The 17,231-nt window shown below is 57.7% G+C and overlaps 1 protein-coding gene across 2 annotated transcripts in view; it reads right to left on the bottom strand.

The window, feature by feature from the left end:
- Positions 1-524: 524 nt before the first annotated feature.
- The window catches only part of RCOR1 (REST corepressor 1), a 107,700-nt gene continuing 90,993 nt past the window's right edge, over positions 525-17,231 (bottom strand). For both annotated transcript variants that reach the window (XM_028507106.2, XM_036014103.1), the window contains 6 exons: positions 15,840-15,918; positions 11,578-11,772; positions 6,006-6,083; positions 5,736-5,793; positions 4,909-5,138; positions 525-2,275 (listed from right to left, as the gene is read on the bottom strand). In XM_028507106.2, the coding sequence (XP_028362907.1) occupies positions 2,234-2,275; positions 4,909-5,138; positions 5,736-5,793; positions 6,006-6,083; positions 11,578-11,772; positions 15,840-15,918 (682 nt within the window). In that variant the 3' untranslated portion in view covers positions 525-2,233. The remainder of the gene's footprint in view (positions 2,276-4,908; positions 5,139-5,735; positions 5,794-6,005; positions 6,084-11,577; positions 11,773-15,839; positions 15,919-17,231) is intronic.

The raw sequence follows: 17,231 nt of genomic DNA, 5'->3' as shown, positions 1-17,231 counted from the left end.
GAGCAGACAGGCCTGGCGCTGCGGCGTGCCCACCACGCGGCAAGAGGACCAGGACCGAGCTCTCCAGCGCTGCCAGCGGGGATCAGCGGTTCTTAAGGAAAACAGCCTGGGCGTGAGGAGAGGAGCAGACCGACCGGCGGAGGGAGAGCCCCTGCAGGAGACGGCCTCCTGCTTCTGCGAAGAGGAAGGCGGCCACGAGGAGGAGGAGGAGGAGGAGGAGGAGGAAGGAACGACTCAAGTTTCTTCTGCTCACGCCCAGTGTCCCCTAAAAGCGATGTGCAAAACGCAGGCCCGCTCCTCCCCCTGCGCGCCCGCCGTCTGCGACCACACCTCGGGCTCACGCAGCCAGGAACGCCGACGCCCGGCACCCCCTAGTGTTCTTCCGCCCCGGCCCGCAAGGGACCGTGAGCCGAGACTGCCCTCCGCCCGCCCGGCCGCCCGCCCCCTGCTCTTGCCTGGCCCCCAGACACCGAGAACAGGGACAGACGCCGCCGGCGGGGAAGTCCCCCCTCCCTCCCCTCTTCTGAATGGCCTTGGTCTACATTCCCAACACACACATCCGATTCCCAAAAACCGGTGACTTCAGCCAACCCTCTTTCTGAAGAGAAAGTCAGCTGACTTAAAAAAAAAAAAAAAAAAAGGCAAGGTGCTTGAGAGTCAAAACACATGGAATTTTAGTTGCATATTTCAAGTTCTTAAGAATCCTGTGTATGCCGCCTTAAAGCATCTGCATCTTTTTTCTTTTTGGTATCGAAAGCAGGAGAAACATTTAAATGATGCAAAAACGAAACAAAAAGCCCCTTCAGCCTGTTTGGTGCAGGCCGGGCCGACTGTGGGCAGGGAACGGCGATGTCAGGTCCTGGTGGCCGGTCCGCCCCTGCCCCCCCCCGGCAGGCCCACGGTCTGCCGAGGGGAGAGAAGTGACTCTGGAAGTGTCGGGGTGTGGACAAGACGCTTCACCTGCCCCTCGTCCGGCCAAAAGGCAGCACACGCCACCCTGCAGACTGCCCCTCCCCGTCTTGCCCCCTCCAGAACCCACAGAGCTTGCACTCCTCGGGCCTGTACTGTGCCGAGGACAGAGGGGGCGGTGCTGCGGTCCCCCGGGGCGCACGGGACCGAGGGGAGTGTGGAGTGACGTGTGGAAGGCCAGGCGTGCCGGAGGACGGGGACAACGTGCACTCTGTAAAGCCCCGCCAGCTGGCCTGCTGCCCCGTGTCCAGCGAGCCTGACGCCTAGCGTCTGCACGGTCGGGGTCTGCGGCGAGCCCCCCACCCCTGCCTGGCGGCGGCGTCTTTGGCAAGCAGTGGACGGCAAAGAAGAAGTGAGACACTGGAACAGAAACAGGACGGAGAACGTGGCTGCCAGAAGGAGAAGGCACCAATTCCAAATGTACAAGCACCAGGTACAGTGGTACGGACCAGATCTCTTGGAGTCGGGTGGTGGAGGTGGGGGCCAGGACCGGGGGGCGGGGGGCGGGGGGCGGGCGCCCACCCAGGGGCTGCAGCGCCGAGAGCTGAAGGCAGGAAGCGCTGAGGTCCACGTCCCGTTTGCCAGCTGCGTGTCCAGCGCGTGCTGCCGCGCACCAGCTCCCTACTGGCTGGGGAGGGTGGGGGGGGCTCGGCAAACCGGGTTTACGGACCACAGTCTCACCCTCCTGTCAGGGAGGGGAGGGTTGGATCAGGGTGTTTGGCACAATGAAGGTTATGATGCAGTCTGCCAGTATACTGTGATTTCCAAAAAAAGCATGATCTCGCTTAGGTGGATGCCTCAGGAAAGAACAAGAGAAACTTCTAGAAGGCCAGCAGGGTCGCAGTCACTCTGGGAACGACGTTATGCACAGAGGAGGAGCCGCAGGCCATGCAGGAGCAGCGTCGCGCCTTCCGGGCCGGCCGCCTGCTCTGGGGCTGCTGACAGGAAGAGCTGCCACTGGCAGGCTCTGGCGTGCCGTCCGGGGGGCGGCCCTGGACTCAGGCGCGTGCGCGGGCCAGCGACCCCTGCCCTGGCACGCACGCAGACGGGAGACGCACGGAGCTCTCCGGGGAGCAGCGCCGACACGGAGGAACGAGCAAAGATTTAAGGCAGATGTAGCACAGGACCGGAAGTGTATGCCTTTTTTGGTTATAGCTGCTTGTCCACAGAGATGTGATGCAGATGGCTAGGTGATGTCTTGTAATACCTGATATCCCGGGTAACACAGTCATCCACACCAAGTGCCGGGAGCCACCGGGGCTTCTCAGGAGGCAGACGCGTATCTGACGTCAAGGACGGAAGCAGCCTGAAGGAGGGAGAAGCAGCAAGAATCAGAGGGCAGGGAACGCGACAGGCCTGGTGTTCGGGGGGGGGGGGGGGGGGGGCGGGCCTGCCCTGCAGGCCAACACGCGGCACAGCACCCGGATGGGCTCAGCGGGCGGGGGGGGTGGGAGGTGGGGGGGGCTGTGCTGGGACAGCGCGCGGCCTCTGCACCGGAGGTGCCGGGCTCAGACCCCGGCCCAGCTGCGCAGACTCGCGGAAGTCACTCTCTGGACTCCACTCCCCTCTTCCGCAGAAGGTGCACAACAGTGGTGTCCACTACACGGGAGGGAAGGAAGCCCCTGAAAGGGCCGCTGGCACATCCTTGGCAAACGGTCGTGCCCAGGGACACCGGCGCCGGCTGGAGGGGCTGCCACGCAACTGCCCCAGCCGACAAGCAGCGCCAGTGCGGCCGGGTCACAGGGGCCCTGAGACCCCTGAGACGGCAGGATCTTCTGTAAAAGCTTCCCAGGCATGTCTTAATTTTCCACCTTCGTTTTCAAACCCAAATCCCAGACCAAACCTAAAGGTCAGGCATGTGTCAGCTCAAACCCCTGGGCTCCGGGCTCCTTCAGGCGAACCCGGTTCACAGAAACTGCAGCACAGTGCAGACCAGGACCCTCCTCGGCGGCGCTCGGAGCCGACCCTGACCTGTGACTAGTGCTCCCCCCGGCCGGTCAGCTTCTGCCTGTGCCCCCCAGCCCAGCCCCACCCCGCCCTGGCCACCTCAGGGAACGCTGGCTCCCAGGAGCTCCGACCCCGTGGCTTCCCTCCCTCCTCAGCCCTGCAGGAAAGAGCAGGTCTACGTCCTCCGCCTGCAGGGAGGACGAGGTGCCTGGGAACTCCCCACTCTGCCTCCGCGATCAGCCTGCGGTAAACCGGTGCCGACTGGCGTCTCTGCAGGGCCTCTTGGGGTGTTACGTGAGGACTCCCCGCAACGGGACCTCTGGCGCCCTGGGGCCCCTCCCGTCCGTGCGGCACCAACACAGACTCTGAGGGCAAGGGGCAGGCAGGGCCCTGCACGCAGCCTGCTCAGCCGCCGGACCCCCGGAAGAAACAGGAGTGCGGAACCGCAAGGACCCCACGTCCTGCGCAGGGTGGGGCCGAGAGCCGGCTGGCACTCCAGCAGCTGCGGCCAGGCACAGAGGCAGCCGGCCGCGCGGTCCGGCTCCTTCTGCACACGGAGAACGGGAAACCAGGGGGGTGGCGCGGACGGGCTTGTGCTGCAAGAAGCAGGGAGAGAAACGGACTAGAAAGGGAAATCCGGGTGTGTAAACAGTGTTTTCTAAAATGTGTTCATTAGAGAAAGAGAGAGAGAGAGAGAGAGAGAGAGGCAGAGAGAGAGAAGCATCAGCCTGCACCCCGAGTTACGCTCTCGCGGTCAGTCCTCGGGCGTGCCGCAGACCCCGAGTGTCGGGGCAGCGCTCCTCGCGGCTGAGCCACCCAGCCAGGGCTGCGCGCGCTTTAAATGGCAAGAAAGGAGAACGGCTTCACAGGAAACACGAAGACTGGACACACGGAAGGCCGGCCTCCAAAGAGAAGCGCAGCCCCGCTGCTGGGGGTGCCGACACCAGCGGCGGGGAAGAGAGTCCCGTGGGCTGCCCAAGACCAGGACTTGCGCGTTCTGGGGCTATGCCCGTGTGCCCCAGGGCTGCAGGCTGGCCCACTCCCGTGGCCGATGCTACAGATGCTGCACCCCTACCACAAAGACTCTGTTCTGGCAGAAGGCTCCAGAACGCCTGATTCTAACCCGATCGGTATGTCTCAGCACTCCCTGGCCAGCGGGCGCCCCCGCGCTCAGGCCGGCCGGGCTCTCTGAGGGGCACCCGGAGCGGAAACCCAGGCACCTCAGTCACTCCCACGCGGCTGCTGGAAGGCTCAGGTGGGACAGTGACTTCCCTCATAAAGCTAAGTGAAGCCTTAAGTTCCCGTGTCAGCGAACAAACGCAAACATAAGGTGACAGCAATGAACTCTTCCCCAGGCCCAGCCCCCCTCTCCTCCTCTGTATGAGCGAGGGGCGGCTGTGCAGCCAGGCGGGCCAGGTGACACGGGGGCAACGGCCCTGTCACAGGAGGCAGCGTGGTGACAGAGGGGGCCCTGCAGCCACAGCAGGCCTCCTGCCTGATCTCCACTGACTGGGACCATGGATCGGGGCCACCATCCTGGAAGCTCCAGCCAACGACGTCACCTAGGACTGTCCCCATCAACCTCCGAGTTCTAAACAGCACCGACGGCTGGAAGACGCGGGCGGCAGAGCTGCACTGGGAGCCCCGGCCGGCCGGCCTGCAGACTCACCAGGAAGTTTGTCGACGCTCCCCAGGCGCCTCCCACGCACTGCCCCGCGGCAGAGCTCCGACCGCACTTAAAGAAGTGCACGCCTTCTGCGGCTGCAGGGACCCGGGTGAAACTGGGACTGCGTCCAGGGATTCAAACGGGAGCCCCACACACACGACACACAATTAAATGGGCTCAGCACACGGATCTGCAGGCAGAAGTCGAGTTCCCGACGGGGCGGAAGCGCAGAAACCGGCCCACGGACGCACCAGCTCCCCCCGCGAGGACGCCCCAGGGACAGGGGCGCGCGCCTGGCGGGGGGGAGAGCCGCGCGCCCGACTCACCTCGTCGTCCTCGTCGGAGACCTTGATGGGGTGGTCCGGGCTCTTGACGGGCTTCTGGCCGCCGGGCCCGTTGCTCTCTTCCTTCCCGTGCTCCGCCTCCCACTCTTGTAAAACCTCATCTATGTTGAAGCGACGTCGGTAATTTACAAAGAAGTTCTTCACCTGTACCACCGACTTGTTCCCGATCACATCTGAGATGGCCTGAAAATCACGGCCGTACTTCCTGATGGCTGCGGACACAGGAGAGCGTTCGTTCACGCGAGAGAAAGCCAACGAGAGGCAACCGCACGAGCCTGACTCGCGCCCAGGAGAGAAGGTGTGCGGGCTCGGAAGAGCGGCGCGCCCTCAGTGCGCTGGACCAGAGGGGAAAGGCGGCCCGGGTACGCCCCGCAGACGGCTGACCGGAGTCCGGGGGACCCCGTCACCTGGAGATCTGCACCTTGTCCTCAGACGTCACATGGAAGCTGAAGCCATCCAGCACTCACTCCACAGCTATGGGCATTCTGCATTTGTCTTTTCAGGGTCCCCAGGACTAGAACACCCCCAAAATCCAACACTCTGTCTGCCTGTCGGGGTTGTGTACTTCCTGACGATTCAACACCCAACCCAACGCACGGCTGCTAAAGTGAATCTGGCACGCTAATTTTTACAACTTGTGAGGCCCAGGAAGGGAAAGAGCCAAGCCCACGGGTAACACCAGAAGGCGGCTAAATGCCGCCCGCCGTGAGAACTCAGTCCTCACAATCTGCGTCGGCTGGGAGCGCCGTGCTGCACTCGGGGTGGGACCCCCGACTCTGACGGCTCAAGGGAGGAGGACCTCACCGTACCTTGTACTGCAAGGAGCTGCTCCTCTGTGGTCCAGCGTGCGTTACTTTTCTGGGTGACCTGTACATCCAAATGAGTCACGTTAACACACCACACATCCTTACTAGAGCTAACGAATCTTTCTCTCGTATCAGAGTTTTAACATCAACGAGGTTTATAAAATTCCGCTCACACTTTCTTTCTAATAGGTGCACCCTGGGTATTACGTGGATACTGCACTCAAACACAGAACACCGGGCTATGACTCTGAGACGATGCTGACGTGGTCATACCTCTGGAAGTCGGAACGGTTCTATTCCACCATCGAGTTTTTCTTTGAGAGCACTGTTTGTCTGCTTAATATTCTGAATCTAAAAGAGAAAAGATTTTTATTTTACAAATGAAACAATAGCCCTGGATGGTGTGGCTCAGTGGACTGAGTGACGGCCTGTGAACCAAAGGGTCACTGGTTCAGTTCCCAGTCAGGGCACATGCCTGGGTTGTGGGCCGGGTCCCCAGTAGGGGGTGTGTGAGAGACAACCACACACGGATGTTTCTCTCCCTCTCTTTCTCCCTCCCTTCCTGTCTAAAAATGAAATAAACTCTTAAAAGAATAAAGAAAGACGTCAAAAAGAAAATGAAACACTGCGAGGTGCGGCGTGGTGGGCCAGCCCGCAGGGGCGTGGGGCGGCCCCTCCCTGCGCTCCTCGGCCCGCTCCGCGCTGTGCGCCCGCAGGGGGGAGCGGCGAGAAAGCGATCTGACTCCAGGGGAGACCCTGAGGCAAGAAGGGTCAGTGACACGGGAGAGAAACTGGACGTGCCTGCTGGCTCCCGAAGCACCCACGTATTATGGCAGGAAAAGTGGACTGAGTCACGGGCACTGAGAAGCCTGTGCTGGCCAGCAGCTCTGAAAGAGGGGACGGTCCAGGGCACAGAAAGCGAGGGCTGGGGCTTCCACTGGGAGGGCGTGCAGAGCGTCCAAACGGTCTTCGGTGTCAGACACGGCCGCGGGCTCTCACGCGGTCAGACGGTCAACTTTCCCGAACCCGCGCGAACCGACCCAGGAGGCCCTGACGGTGGGGGTGCTGACCGGTATCGGGAAGAGCTGGAGGCAGAAAGGAGGCCTCTGGCAGAAAAGGGTGCGGCTGGAAAACACCTCTGTCTGCAGTCTGTCCCGGTCGCCGCCAGGCTGCTGCCGACGGCGGCCTGCTCGCAGAGGAGCTCAGGAAAAGCCCCCGCAGCCCCCAGAGCACGAAACCTCGCGGCGAAGCCCAGGGTAAAGGCGTCTTTCTGACCCACCAAGTCTCACAAACCACAGAGTGGTCCTGGGACAGCCAATGTCTCTGTGTGTGACCCAGGCCACTAAGGACGCCTACACGATCTCCCTCTGTCATCAGTAACCGTTGCTAATTGCCAGAAGGACGTTCAACCTGCGCTTGTGAGTCCTGGTGTCGCCGTACCACCCCGGCCCCCGTGAGCCAGGCGTCAGGCGTGCCCCCTCACGCACACGGCCCTTCGGGAGCGCGGGGGCCTGCGACCACGTCTGTGGGGACAAGGGGCCAGTGAGCAGCAACTGGCGGCGGTGCCTGCAGAGCACCCAGGGCAAGGGGGTGACGGCAAGCTGCCGGACGGGGTTCCGACGGACCACCGCGGGGTCGCCAAGGCCGTGGCGCCGGGGACGGACAGGGACAGGCGTGGCTGGAGTGCGGCAGCTCTGCCGTCACCACGGATGACAGGCTGAAGCTCTGTCTGACTGCAGTTAACGCGTCCCCACCTCTCCCCTCCACACCACCGACCCCCACACCCTGGAGCGTGACCCGACTGACCACGCCCTCCACAGCACGTCCCCAGTGGCGGGATTCCGGGCTCTAAATGGGACACGTCACCCCACAGGAAGTTCCTGGAGACGGTGAAATCCCCTGCGACCAAGAGCTGGTGCGGGGTGACGGGGCTGACCGAGACCTGGCAAGTCCTCCGGCCGCCGACGGGGCCCAGAGGAGGCCGGCCGAGAGAGCCAGGGAGAACTGTCCTCACCCCCCGGAAGTGACCCCCAGTGAGAGCAAGAGTCTGGCCTGGGCCCACCACCCACCTGACTCGGGCCTCAGTGAGACCTATTTTGAAATTTCCTTTTTCTAGGGCTTTTGTCCTTTCCTAAGCCCTGGAAATAAATACAGGCTCTTCTTTGGAAGGTTAAAGCAATGAAAAACCTTTATAAAGGTATGAAAAGAAAACAACTAAATAAACTAAGGGAAATAAACACGCCAAGAGCAAAGATGCTCCAACCTACAGGGTACCAAGAACTGGAGGTCCACCGTCTCCTTTACGAGCATCTAACTGGACTCTTCCGTTGACCCGCTTAGAACCACCAGCAAGGGACAGCCCAGAAGGAGGGGGTGGTGGCAAAGAGGCTCGGTGTGCACAGCCCTCCCCCATATCACGACAGCGACCCCCACACAGGACACAGACCCCGCCCACTGAGCCCAGTGGAGCCGAGAGGCGGAGCAGGTGGGAGAGGCCCAGCTGCCCAGCAGGACCGTGAGGCGCGGCGCCCCAGGCCCGCACTGCCGTCGGGCTCTACCCGACCACACGGCGCAGATGCCCAGGGGCTTTCATGGGGGAAAAAGCAGGCAGTGTGTCTGTCCTCCACAAGCCTAATTCTGATCAACTGCAATGTCTTCCTTTTCTCACAGACTGTCTTCCCCACGCACCTGCTGTGCCTCACTGCAACTCACTGCTCAGCCCCTTGCCTGGCCCACAGACAGACACGAACACGCCACGCCACTGCTGCTCCCGGACCCTGCACGGCCCCCTGGACAAGCGGGGCCAGGGGGCGGGGTGGGGGGGGCTTCTCCCCCGGCCCTCAGGAGCAGGGCCTCTCTGTGCCAAGCACCGGGAGAACTCGACCCTTAGCACTTTTCATTTTTGAATGAGCATGTACACTGTCTCCCTAAAATCAATTTAAAAAGCACAAAATTAAACAAATGACTGTAAGGCAAAACATCCACAGATCCTGAGCTAAAAGTCAGCTCTAACCGCACCGGTCTCCGCCTCTGTCTCTGGCGCACTTTCCCCAGTAGAAACACCCACCGTTCACTAATGCAAGGATAAGGGCAGTTGCCAGCTTAGTACCAATCGGAAAGAAAGCCAGAGTGGCAACAAGCCAGAAAAGAAACGGGATACACAAAAATAATCGGCATTTAAAGGATAAAAAAAGGCAGTCGAGGTGGCCGGGTGGCAGTCGAGGTGGCCCGTAGCCCTCCTGGTCGCACACGACCACTCTCTCCGGCCGCGCCGTGTGTTCGCTGAGTCTTCAGACCGCGCCGCTCCGCACTCAGAAAGACCCAAGGCCTCGGGCTGCCCTGGCCGGTCACCTAAGGCCCCCAGCCCCTCACAGGTCCACGCGGCCGTGCTGCGAAGCCCTGGCGCACAGAAAGTCTGGGAGTTTCTGGCGGAGCAGAAAGGGCGGGGGGGGGGGCAGTCTGGCCTGCATCTCCTGGTCTGTCTCATGGCCCTGAATGCAGAATGGGGGCCACGAAACGGCTCCTGCAGCTTCGGGAGTGGCAGGTGCACGAGCGAGGTGGGAGGCCGATCAGGTGAGGGTGCCGAGTGGAAAAAGGGGATTGGGCCCGGGAGCACCCCTGGACAGACGCGCGAACGCCGTCCCACCGGGGGTGGGGCTTCTGGCTATGCGATAGAAACAAACCCTATCTGTTTGAGCTGTTACCACCCAGGTGTTCTGTCACTCCCAGGTGAACAGCCCCCCCGATCCACAACCAAACGTCCCTGTGTCGCTGACTGTCACTCTGAGCCCAGACCGCAGCCGCAGGAGCCTGAAAGGCTGTGGGACGCGGACGCCCGGCCTCCCTGGCCCAGGCGGCGGGCTGGAAGCCTCTTCTCGTCAGCACGCGAACTCCAGGAAGCCACCTCCAAAAGAAAACGCCTGCTCCTGACCCTGGCTCTGGACTCCAGAGAGCCTCCCCGTGGCGTCTTACGGCACAGCCAGGAGCAGCTCTGAGGGAGAGGGGCCTCTTCTCCTCTCCCGGCCCCCAGGCAGCCAGCCTCGGGGGCCCGCGCGGCAGAGGGCGCCGGGCTCCCTGGCAGAGGGAGAGGAGAAGGCTCCGCTCCCTGGGCTCCCAGCAGCCCTGATGGGAGCGGGTCCCCCCCACCCCGGCGCAGACACAGCTCCGGTGGCTGCTCCCGCAGCGGCCCTCACCGGGCCGGGAGGTGGAGGCCCACCAGCGGGCCAGGATTAATCCCCTCATTTGAAAGCAGGCCCGGGAAGATTAAGCGATTCTCCTAAGATTAGAAGGCAGCTGTGCCAGCAAGCCAGGACCAGCAGCCAATGCTCTGGCTCTGCGAGGCCGCCTGGTCCGGGTCTGTGCTGTCTCCCTGCACCGGGCCGGCCCCTGACCCACTCTTTTCATCGCTGAAATGACAGTTGGCCTCGTGGCTCACCTTCCAAGGGAAGCACCAAGATCCACAAGTCAAAGCAGCAAAGACGAGAAGTAAACCATCAGTCCACAGTCTGCCTTGAATTCCAGAGGGAGGGAGGGAGGGAGAGGATCCTGACACATGCAGGGACAACACTAGGGTACTCAGAATTTTCATTCTCAATGTACTATGCAAAATTAAAAAGCAAAACAAGCCATTTTTCATACTAGCCATAAACAAGCAGAAACGGATTACTTTAAAAAACATCCTTTACAAGGACATCAAAAAGTACCGAATATCCAGGGCTAACTCTAACGAAGGATATACAAGACCTAGGCTTAGAAAACAACAAAACAGAGACATCAAATAGCTCTATAAGTGGGGATGTATCATTTCATGGGTCAGAAGACGTTAATTCTTTATTTTGAGCTATAAATTCAATACAACCCCAATCAAAATTCTAGCAGAATTGTTTTTCTGGAAATTGAGGAAGTGATTCTAAATTTTACCTGGAACGACAAAGGGCCACGAAGAGCCAGGCAACCGTGAAGGACTCACTGCATGAGACAGGTGTGTGGCGTTCCTACACTGGGCGTGCACACTGGGGAAGAGTTTGTTCATACTCGGACAGACGGACCTCGGGAAATGACCGGAAACGCCGAACCTGACCATACGCATGGACAGCAACGCACAGGACCACTCCCCACAAAGAATTATGGGAACCTGACACAGTGCAACTGAACTTGGCTGGCCCGACGACACTTTGGACAACTGGGTGGCACTGCTCCCCAGCGGGACACAGGCACACTCCTGATCCAGCAACTCCACTCTCGGGCACAGACCCAGCGAGGACGCACGCACAGCGCACCACGGGTCGTGTGAACCTGCTCGTGTCAGTGTGATTTGTGATGGCCAAGAGTGGGGAGGAGCCCACATGTGCACTTGGCAGGACATGCACACAGCAGTGCGAAGGAACAAGAACCGTGGCTCTGTACTGCACGGATGGATCTCACGTGCTGAGTGGAATCTAGACACAAGAGAGACCGCACCATGTCACTGTCATGTAACATCCCAAAACAGGCAACAGCAACCCGTGGCTGTACAAGCCGGAGCAGCGGCCGCCACCCAGAGAAGGCAGGAACGAGCCAGAGGGCAGGGGTGGTGCGGAGGCGGGGCCTGAGGCCGGCGCTGCTCTCCTGATGCACGAGGGGTCAGTGGTGCGTGTCCGCCGTGTGAAAAGCAGTGAGCGCGCACACGCACCATTTGTTATGCACACACTCATAACATCAGCTCCCAAGTGAACGGAAGGGAAATCCATGGCCAGGACCTAAGACCTTCTGTCGGTTTCCTTAGAAACCGAACGCCCTTTGGAGATCAGGGGACAGACGACAAAAACGCCTCTCGAGGACTTTACCCGGGACGGGCTGCGGGTACCTGTCGCTTGATTGACACCAACTCCATGTCCAGCTGTCTTAGCACCGTCGTGGCAGCAGTGGCATTGGCAGACACAGCCTCCACATCTTCTTGAGAAAGAAACATTCCCTTTGGAGGTTTCCTTTTTGCTCTGTTTTTAGCTTGAGTGCTATGCTTTTCTTTCTTGATCTGAGGAACTGCCTCAGCAGGGGGCACCTGCGCGATACATGTGTTTGGACAAATGAGATGCTGAAAGAATCAAAATGGCAAGCGAACAGTAATGAGCATTGTTTCCCGAACACGGCCCCACCCAATCTAAGACACATACCAGGCTGCATCCATCACAAGTACCATCACAGATTCTAACAGGTGGGTCACAGACAGAAACACCGGCTACCGAGTTCTGGCTAAACACTCGGCAGTGGGCCGCACTCCCTTCGGGCACAGACACCCCCGACTGTCCCTCCCCCTCCGCCTGGGGCACAGCCCGTCCCGGCGCCCAGCAGTAACACAGGCAGGAACAACTCTGCACTCTTCTGCTGGGCTGTACATGTACATGAGTAAGGAGCTACTTCATCCTAACCGTCTCTAGTGACACAGACGGACACAGGAACACAGAAGGAAGGAAAAAAAGAAACAATTCAGTACATATATAAAGATTCATTTAAATTCTTCACATATTTATCGGAGTTTTAAAAAAATGTAAATTCAGTATGACACTATATATGCTGTCATTTTAAATGCATGACTACTGCTAATTTTTAAAGGTGCTTTTTCTAAATCTAAAACCTCCAGAAATGAATGCAGTGAAATCTTGGCGAGGAAAGATTAACATTTCACTGGTACCCATTTTAGGAACAAGTTTAGGGAATTGTTCGTAATCTCGTCTCGTTAAGAGCATTAACAAGAGTACCAGCAAATGCCGATAAAGCGGAAAGTGCGCTCAGGCTCTCTGCCTCCTGCTTCGACAGACCCACAGACCGAAGTAAAAAGCCCGAAACCCTGAGGACGGCAGCAAGCCCCGCCCCAGCGCTGCGAGGACCAGGGACCGGACCAGTGCCGACGGCCGGCGGGTGGCAGGCGGGGAAGGACACGCCGTACCAGCTGCCGTGTTCCGTCCAGACCACCTGCTGGCGATGGGCCGGGTTTAGGGACGGTGGCTCGGAGTGGACACAAATGATAGTGTAACCACTTTTCTTCTGCAATCGGAAATTGATGGGGGAACGTGGTGGCGGGAAAATGGAGACAACTGTACTTGAACAACAATTAAAAAAAAAAAAGAAGGCAGTTGAAAGAGTAGGGAAAAAAACAAAAAAGAAATTAAGCTATGCAAATAAGAATTACAGAAACTAATATAAAATAAATCCTTTTCTCTCATTTAAAATATTCCATTGAAGAAGCTAATAGGCAGAAACAAAACAAAACAAAAAAACACAATAAAAAACTACTCAAAAAACCCCCATAAATCGGGGAAAAAATAGAACCTAGAAGACAATGCATCAAAACAAAGCTTACTAAAAATGGCAAGTATAATTTAGTTTCCAAAACAATCTTAATTCAGCCAACCCTTAAAACAATCTTGGTATTTGGACTTTCTTACAAATCAGTGGCAAAAGTGCACGAGGAAAGAACTAGGTTCTTATTGGTGATACATTCTGTACCTTCCAAATGTATCTAGATCGCTCTGACCCAATATTCAACTTCGAGAAAGTAATTCTAGTGGAGAAAAGGGAATGCACAGATACTCAGTTACGAGGTCAGCCTTCCGCACTGTTCAGAAAAGCAAAAGGCAGGGGCAGAAGACTGTAAAGACCCACGAAGGTGAGTTCACTCAATTACAAAAGATTTGTAAGATGGAGTAACATACAGCTGTGTATGCAAATGTATTTGATATCAAATATGTTCCAGGTAGAGTAAATTTGAAAGGTTATAAAATTTTATACGTATATTTAGACTCCATTTCATATTGTTCTAAAAATAAGTACTTATTCAGAATTACAGACACAGACATACATTTTTCACAGAGGACATGTCCTGGAAAGAGTCACCGCGAAGTCCAGTGACTGTGTGTGTAAATGGTTTCATTTTCCCCTTTTTGGTTAGCTGCACGTTGTCCATAAAAAGCGTGTAGTATCGATGCAATTTCAAGCTCACGCACGCCTGCACCATTTGGTGTCTCCATGCTTAAAGCGGCTGCTCTCATGCTCTGGAGCCGTTGGAGACAGAGCCCCCGAGACTGCACTAAAACTGCAGACCCCGCCCTCACACCACCCCTGGCACCACCGCCCGGGGAAGTCGTCTCCCCAGTGGAGCCGGCACTCCAGCCCGGCCGAGGAGCCGCGGGTGCAGCGGCGCTCCGGAGCCCTGTCCTCTGGCTCTCGCGGGGCAGCCCAGGCCTGCGGCAGGCAGTGCTGAGCCGCGGGGTTTCTGACCCGAGCCCTGGAACCCCGGGTCTCCTCGCAGGGCCCTGGAGTCTCACCTACGCTTCACTCATGTTGTGAACCGACACTATGATGCGAGACTGCAACCGCCTTTTCAGGAGGCGAAGACCCTCCTAGCACCCCACTGTTCTCTGTGGGCAGTTCACAGAAGTCACCCACAACTGTGAGGGTTCACGGGCCCCCTGCACCTGGACACTAAAAACCCCTAACACCCCTGGACGGCCCGCGTGGCTGTCTCTGAGTGAGCAGAGGATCTGCGCTGCGGCCCTGCCAGCCCTCTGGGGTCACCCGCCGAGCCCGTGCGTGGGGAGCCCTGGGCCAGCGACAGCCTGGAAGGGGCCACACGGCCGAGGGGGGGAGCCACGCTCTGGCCTGGGCCGCACCACCGCAGCTTTGTCACCACCTGAGCAGGCCGCTCGGGAAGGACGGCCGCGAGGACTCCGCCCCGGACAAACTGTCCCTTCTCAGTGCGGTTTTTTTTCCCTTAAGACTTCCTAGGACCTCAGCAGCATGAAACAGACCCAGTCAAAACAAAGGGGACACTACCTGAAACAAACAACAATTTATAGGGAAGCAACAGTAGACAGGATGAAGCCGAGAATCAGGCCAATGATTTGGAACATAAAGAAGCAAAAAAAAAGCCAGTCAGAACAAGAAGAAAAAAATAATCCAAAAAAATGAGGACAGTGTCATGGCCGGTGTGGTTCAGGGGGACACCCTTGGATTCCCAGTCCAGGGCACGTGCCTGGGTGTGGGCCAGGCTCCCAGCAGGGGGCGCCTGAGAGGCAGCCACGTGTTGATGTTCCTCTTCCTTTCCCCTCCCTTCCCCTCTCTCTAAAAATAAGTAAAAACTTCCCTAATTTTTGGTGAAGGGAACAGACATGTAAATCCAGGAAGCACAGAGTCCCAAATAAAATGGACCCAAAGAGGCCCACATGAAGACTATCATAATTAAAACGCCAAAGGTTAAAGATAAAGAGAATCCTACAAGCAACAAGAGAAGAGAAGTTAGTTACTTCCAGGGGAATTTCCATAACACTGTCAGCTGATTTCCCAAAAGAAACTTTGCAGGCTGGAAGGGACTGACTGGCAAGCAATATTCGAAGTCATGAAAAGCAGGGACCTACAGCCAAGACTGCTCTACCCAGCACAGCTGCCATGCAGAACTGCAGGGCAGATAAGGAGCTTCCCAGACAAGGTGAAACTACAGGAGCTCATCATCACCAAGCCACTGTTATGTGAAATGTCCACGGGACTTAAAAGAAGATCAAAGCTATGGAGAACAAAATGGTAAAAATACACACCTGTCAATAACTGAATCTAAAAAACAAACTAAGCAAACCAGAAGAACAGAGAGGGAATCACGGATACAGACAGCGTTCTGACGGGTGCCAGATGGGAGGGGGTGGGGGGGTGGGGGAAGAGACGGAGGGGGGCGGTGGTAAGCAGTACAAACAGGTGGTCAGAGGACAGCCAGGGGGACGTGAAGCACAGCACGGGAAACGGAGCAGCCGGGGAACGCACACGCATGACCCGTGGACATGAACAGTGTGTGTGTGTGTGGGGGGAGCTGCCTGAGGGAGGGGGGCAAAGGGGGAAAATGAGGACAACTCTAACAGCATAAGCAATGAAATATAATTTTAAAACAAAGACTTCCTTTACTCAGGTTTCTTGGCAAACACAATTCTACTAAGTTCTATAAAGCCAAGTTATTCTTGTTTAAGATGTTACACTATGGTGCCTTACACGATTAGCACTGAATACATTATTAAGTGGAGCAGGAAGAACGGAGGCGTGCTGGTGAACCAGCAGCGCCCCGTCCGCCCACAGAGAGCCCAGTACCTCCTTTCTGCTCTCCTTGCTCTGGTCGGCCTCGAGCTCCACGGGGTTGCTCCCGTTTGCTTCTTCTAGTTCGTCCTCGCTGAAAGGGAAGAAGTTACCCAATGTTACTTTGTATTAACTTTATCTAACATATAAATATAAGCAGTAAATTGATTTAACAACAGGTTTAATACAAAATTATTATGTCTTTATTTCAGACTGCTGAGATAAAACCATTTTTACAATTCAAATAAAATACCAATTCTGTAGTTCTTTGCGTGTAAATGACTAAGCTCAACATTTAAAACAGGCTTCTACCCCCCCAGACCAGGACTAGAGACGCACCTGAGACACTGTCCGAGAGTCAAGTCCCTGCACCGGAACCAGCTCCCTGCGAGCCAGATGCCCACCTGCCCCTCGGGACCACCCAAGTCTGGGCAGGGCAATGGCTCTGTAGGGGCAGGGCGCCGGGGTACTTTAAACTGGGTCTATCTCCAAAAGGACACTCACACTGACACGGTGTTTTTGCTTATATCCTTCCGGGGTGTATTTTGAATTAAAGCAAAAAGACACCAGCTCTGTGGCAGATGAGAGCAGCACGAAAAGCAAGTGCCCAGCGGCCACAGCGGAGGCTAGCCGAGCGGTGGCGCCAGCGCTCCGTTCCGGTGTCCACATCCCTCCCAGGCTGAGGAGCCCACCCCAGTGACCGTGCCCACTGCTCCCCGCTTCTCCCCCCCCCCCCCCGAGGTGGTCCAAGTTCTGGCCAAGGAACGAGTGTGCAAGAGAAGAAACAGCCCTGCCATGACGACCCCAGGCAGGGCCCTCCTGTCCTCACGGAGGGGCAGTGACCGCCGGGGCTGCCGGGTCACACTCGGCACAACAGATCCCACTCCCCTTCCGAATGTACTTCTGGTTTCGGCACAGCAGACTGCACCTGTTCGCAGGGACAAACGTGCCCCACCCCAGTGGACGAGACCTGACACACAGCGGGAGCACAGCATTTCAGTCCCAAGTTGCTGCAACGCTAAGAACCAATCCACTCAGCAGGTTCGCCACGTCTCCTCGGTCACCGCGAGCACCGACCCGTCAGCACACCCGCCGGCACGTGTGCCGGAGCCCGGGTGCGCGGCCTCACGGACTCTGCGGCGAGCTGGGCAGGGTTCCCGGCGCCGCGCTCTCGTCCCACTCGGGCCCAGAGGTCTGCGCTCTCCGAACGCGGTCCTCAGCCCTCCGCCCGCCCCACGTGACTCTCTTCTATTTGAAATCATAAAAGTCTTCTGAGGCGGGGCCAAATCGTCACCAATTTATAAAAACGCCGTATTACAGAGAGTGTGGAAAACGTGACTTTTAACAGCCACCCACACCGCGCCGACCTAACACGAAGGCCTCACGTGGCGCGCCGGCCTCTTGCCC

The sequence above is a fragment of the Phyllostomus discolor genome, chromosome 1 (genome assembly GCF_004126475.2).
Source record: "Phyllostomus discolor isolate MPI-MPIP mPhyDis1 chromosome 1, mPhyDis1.pri.v3, whole genome shotgun sequence".
In the NCBI taxonomy this organism is placed as follows: Eukaryota; Metazoa; Chordata; class Mammalia; order Chiroptera; family Phyllostomidae; genus Phyllostomus; species Phyllostomus discolor.
This window is presented reverse-complemented; position numbering and strand designations above follow the sequence as displayed.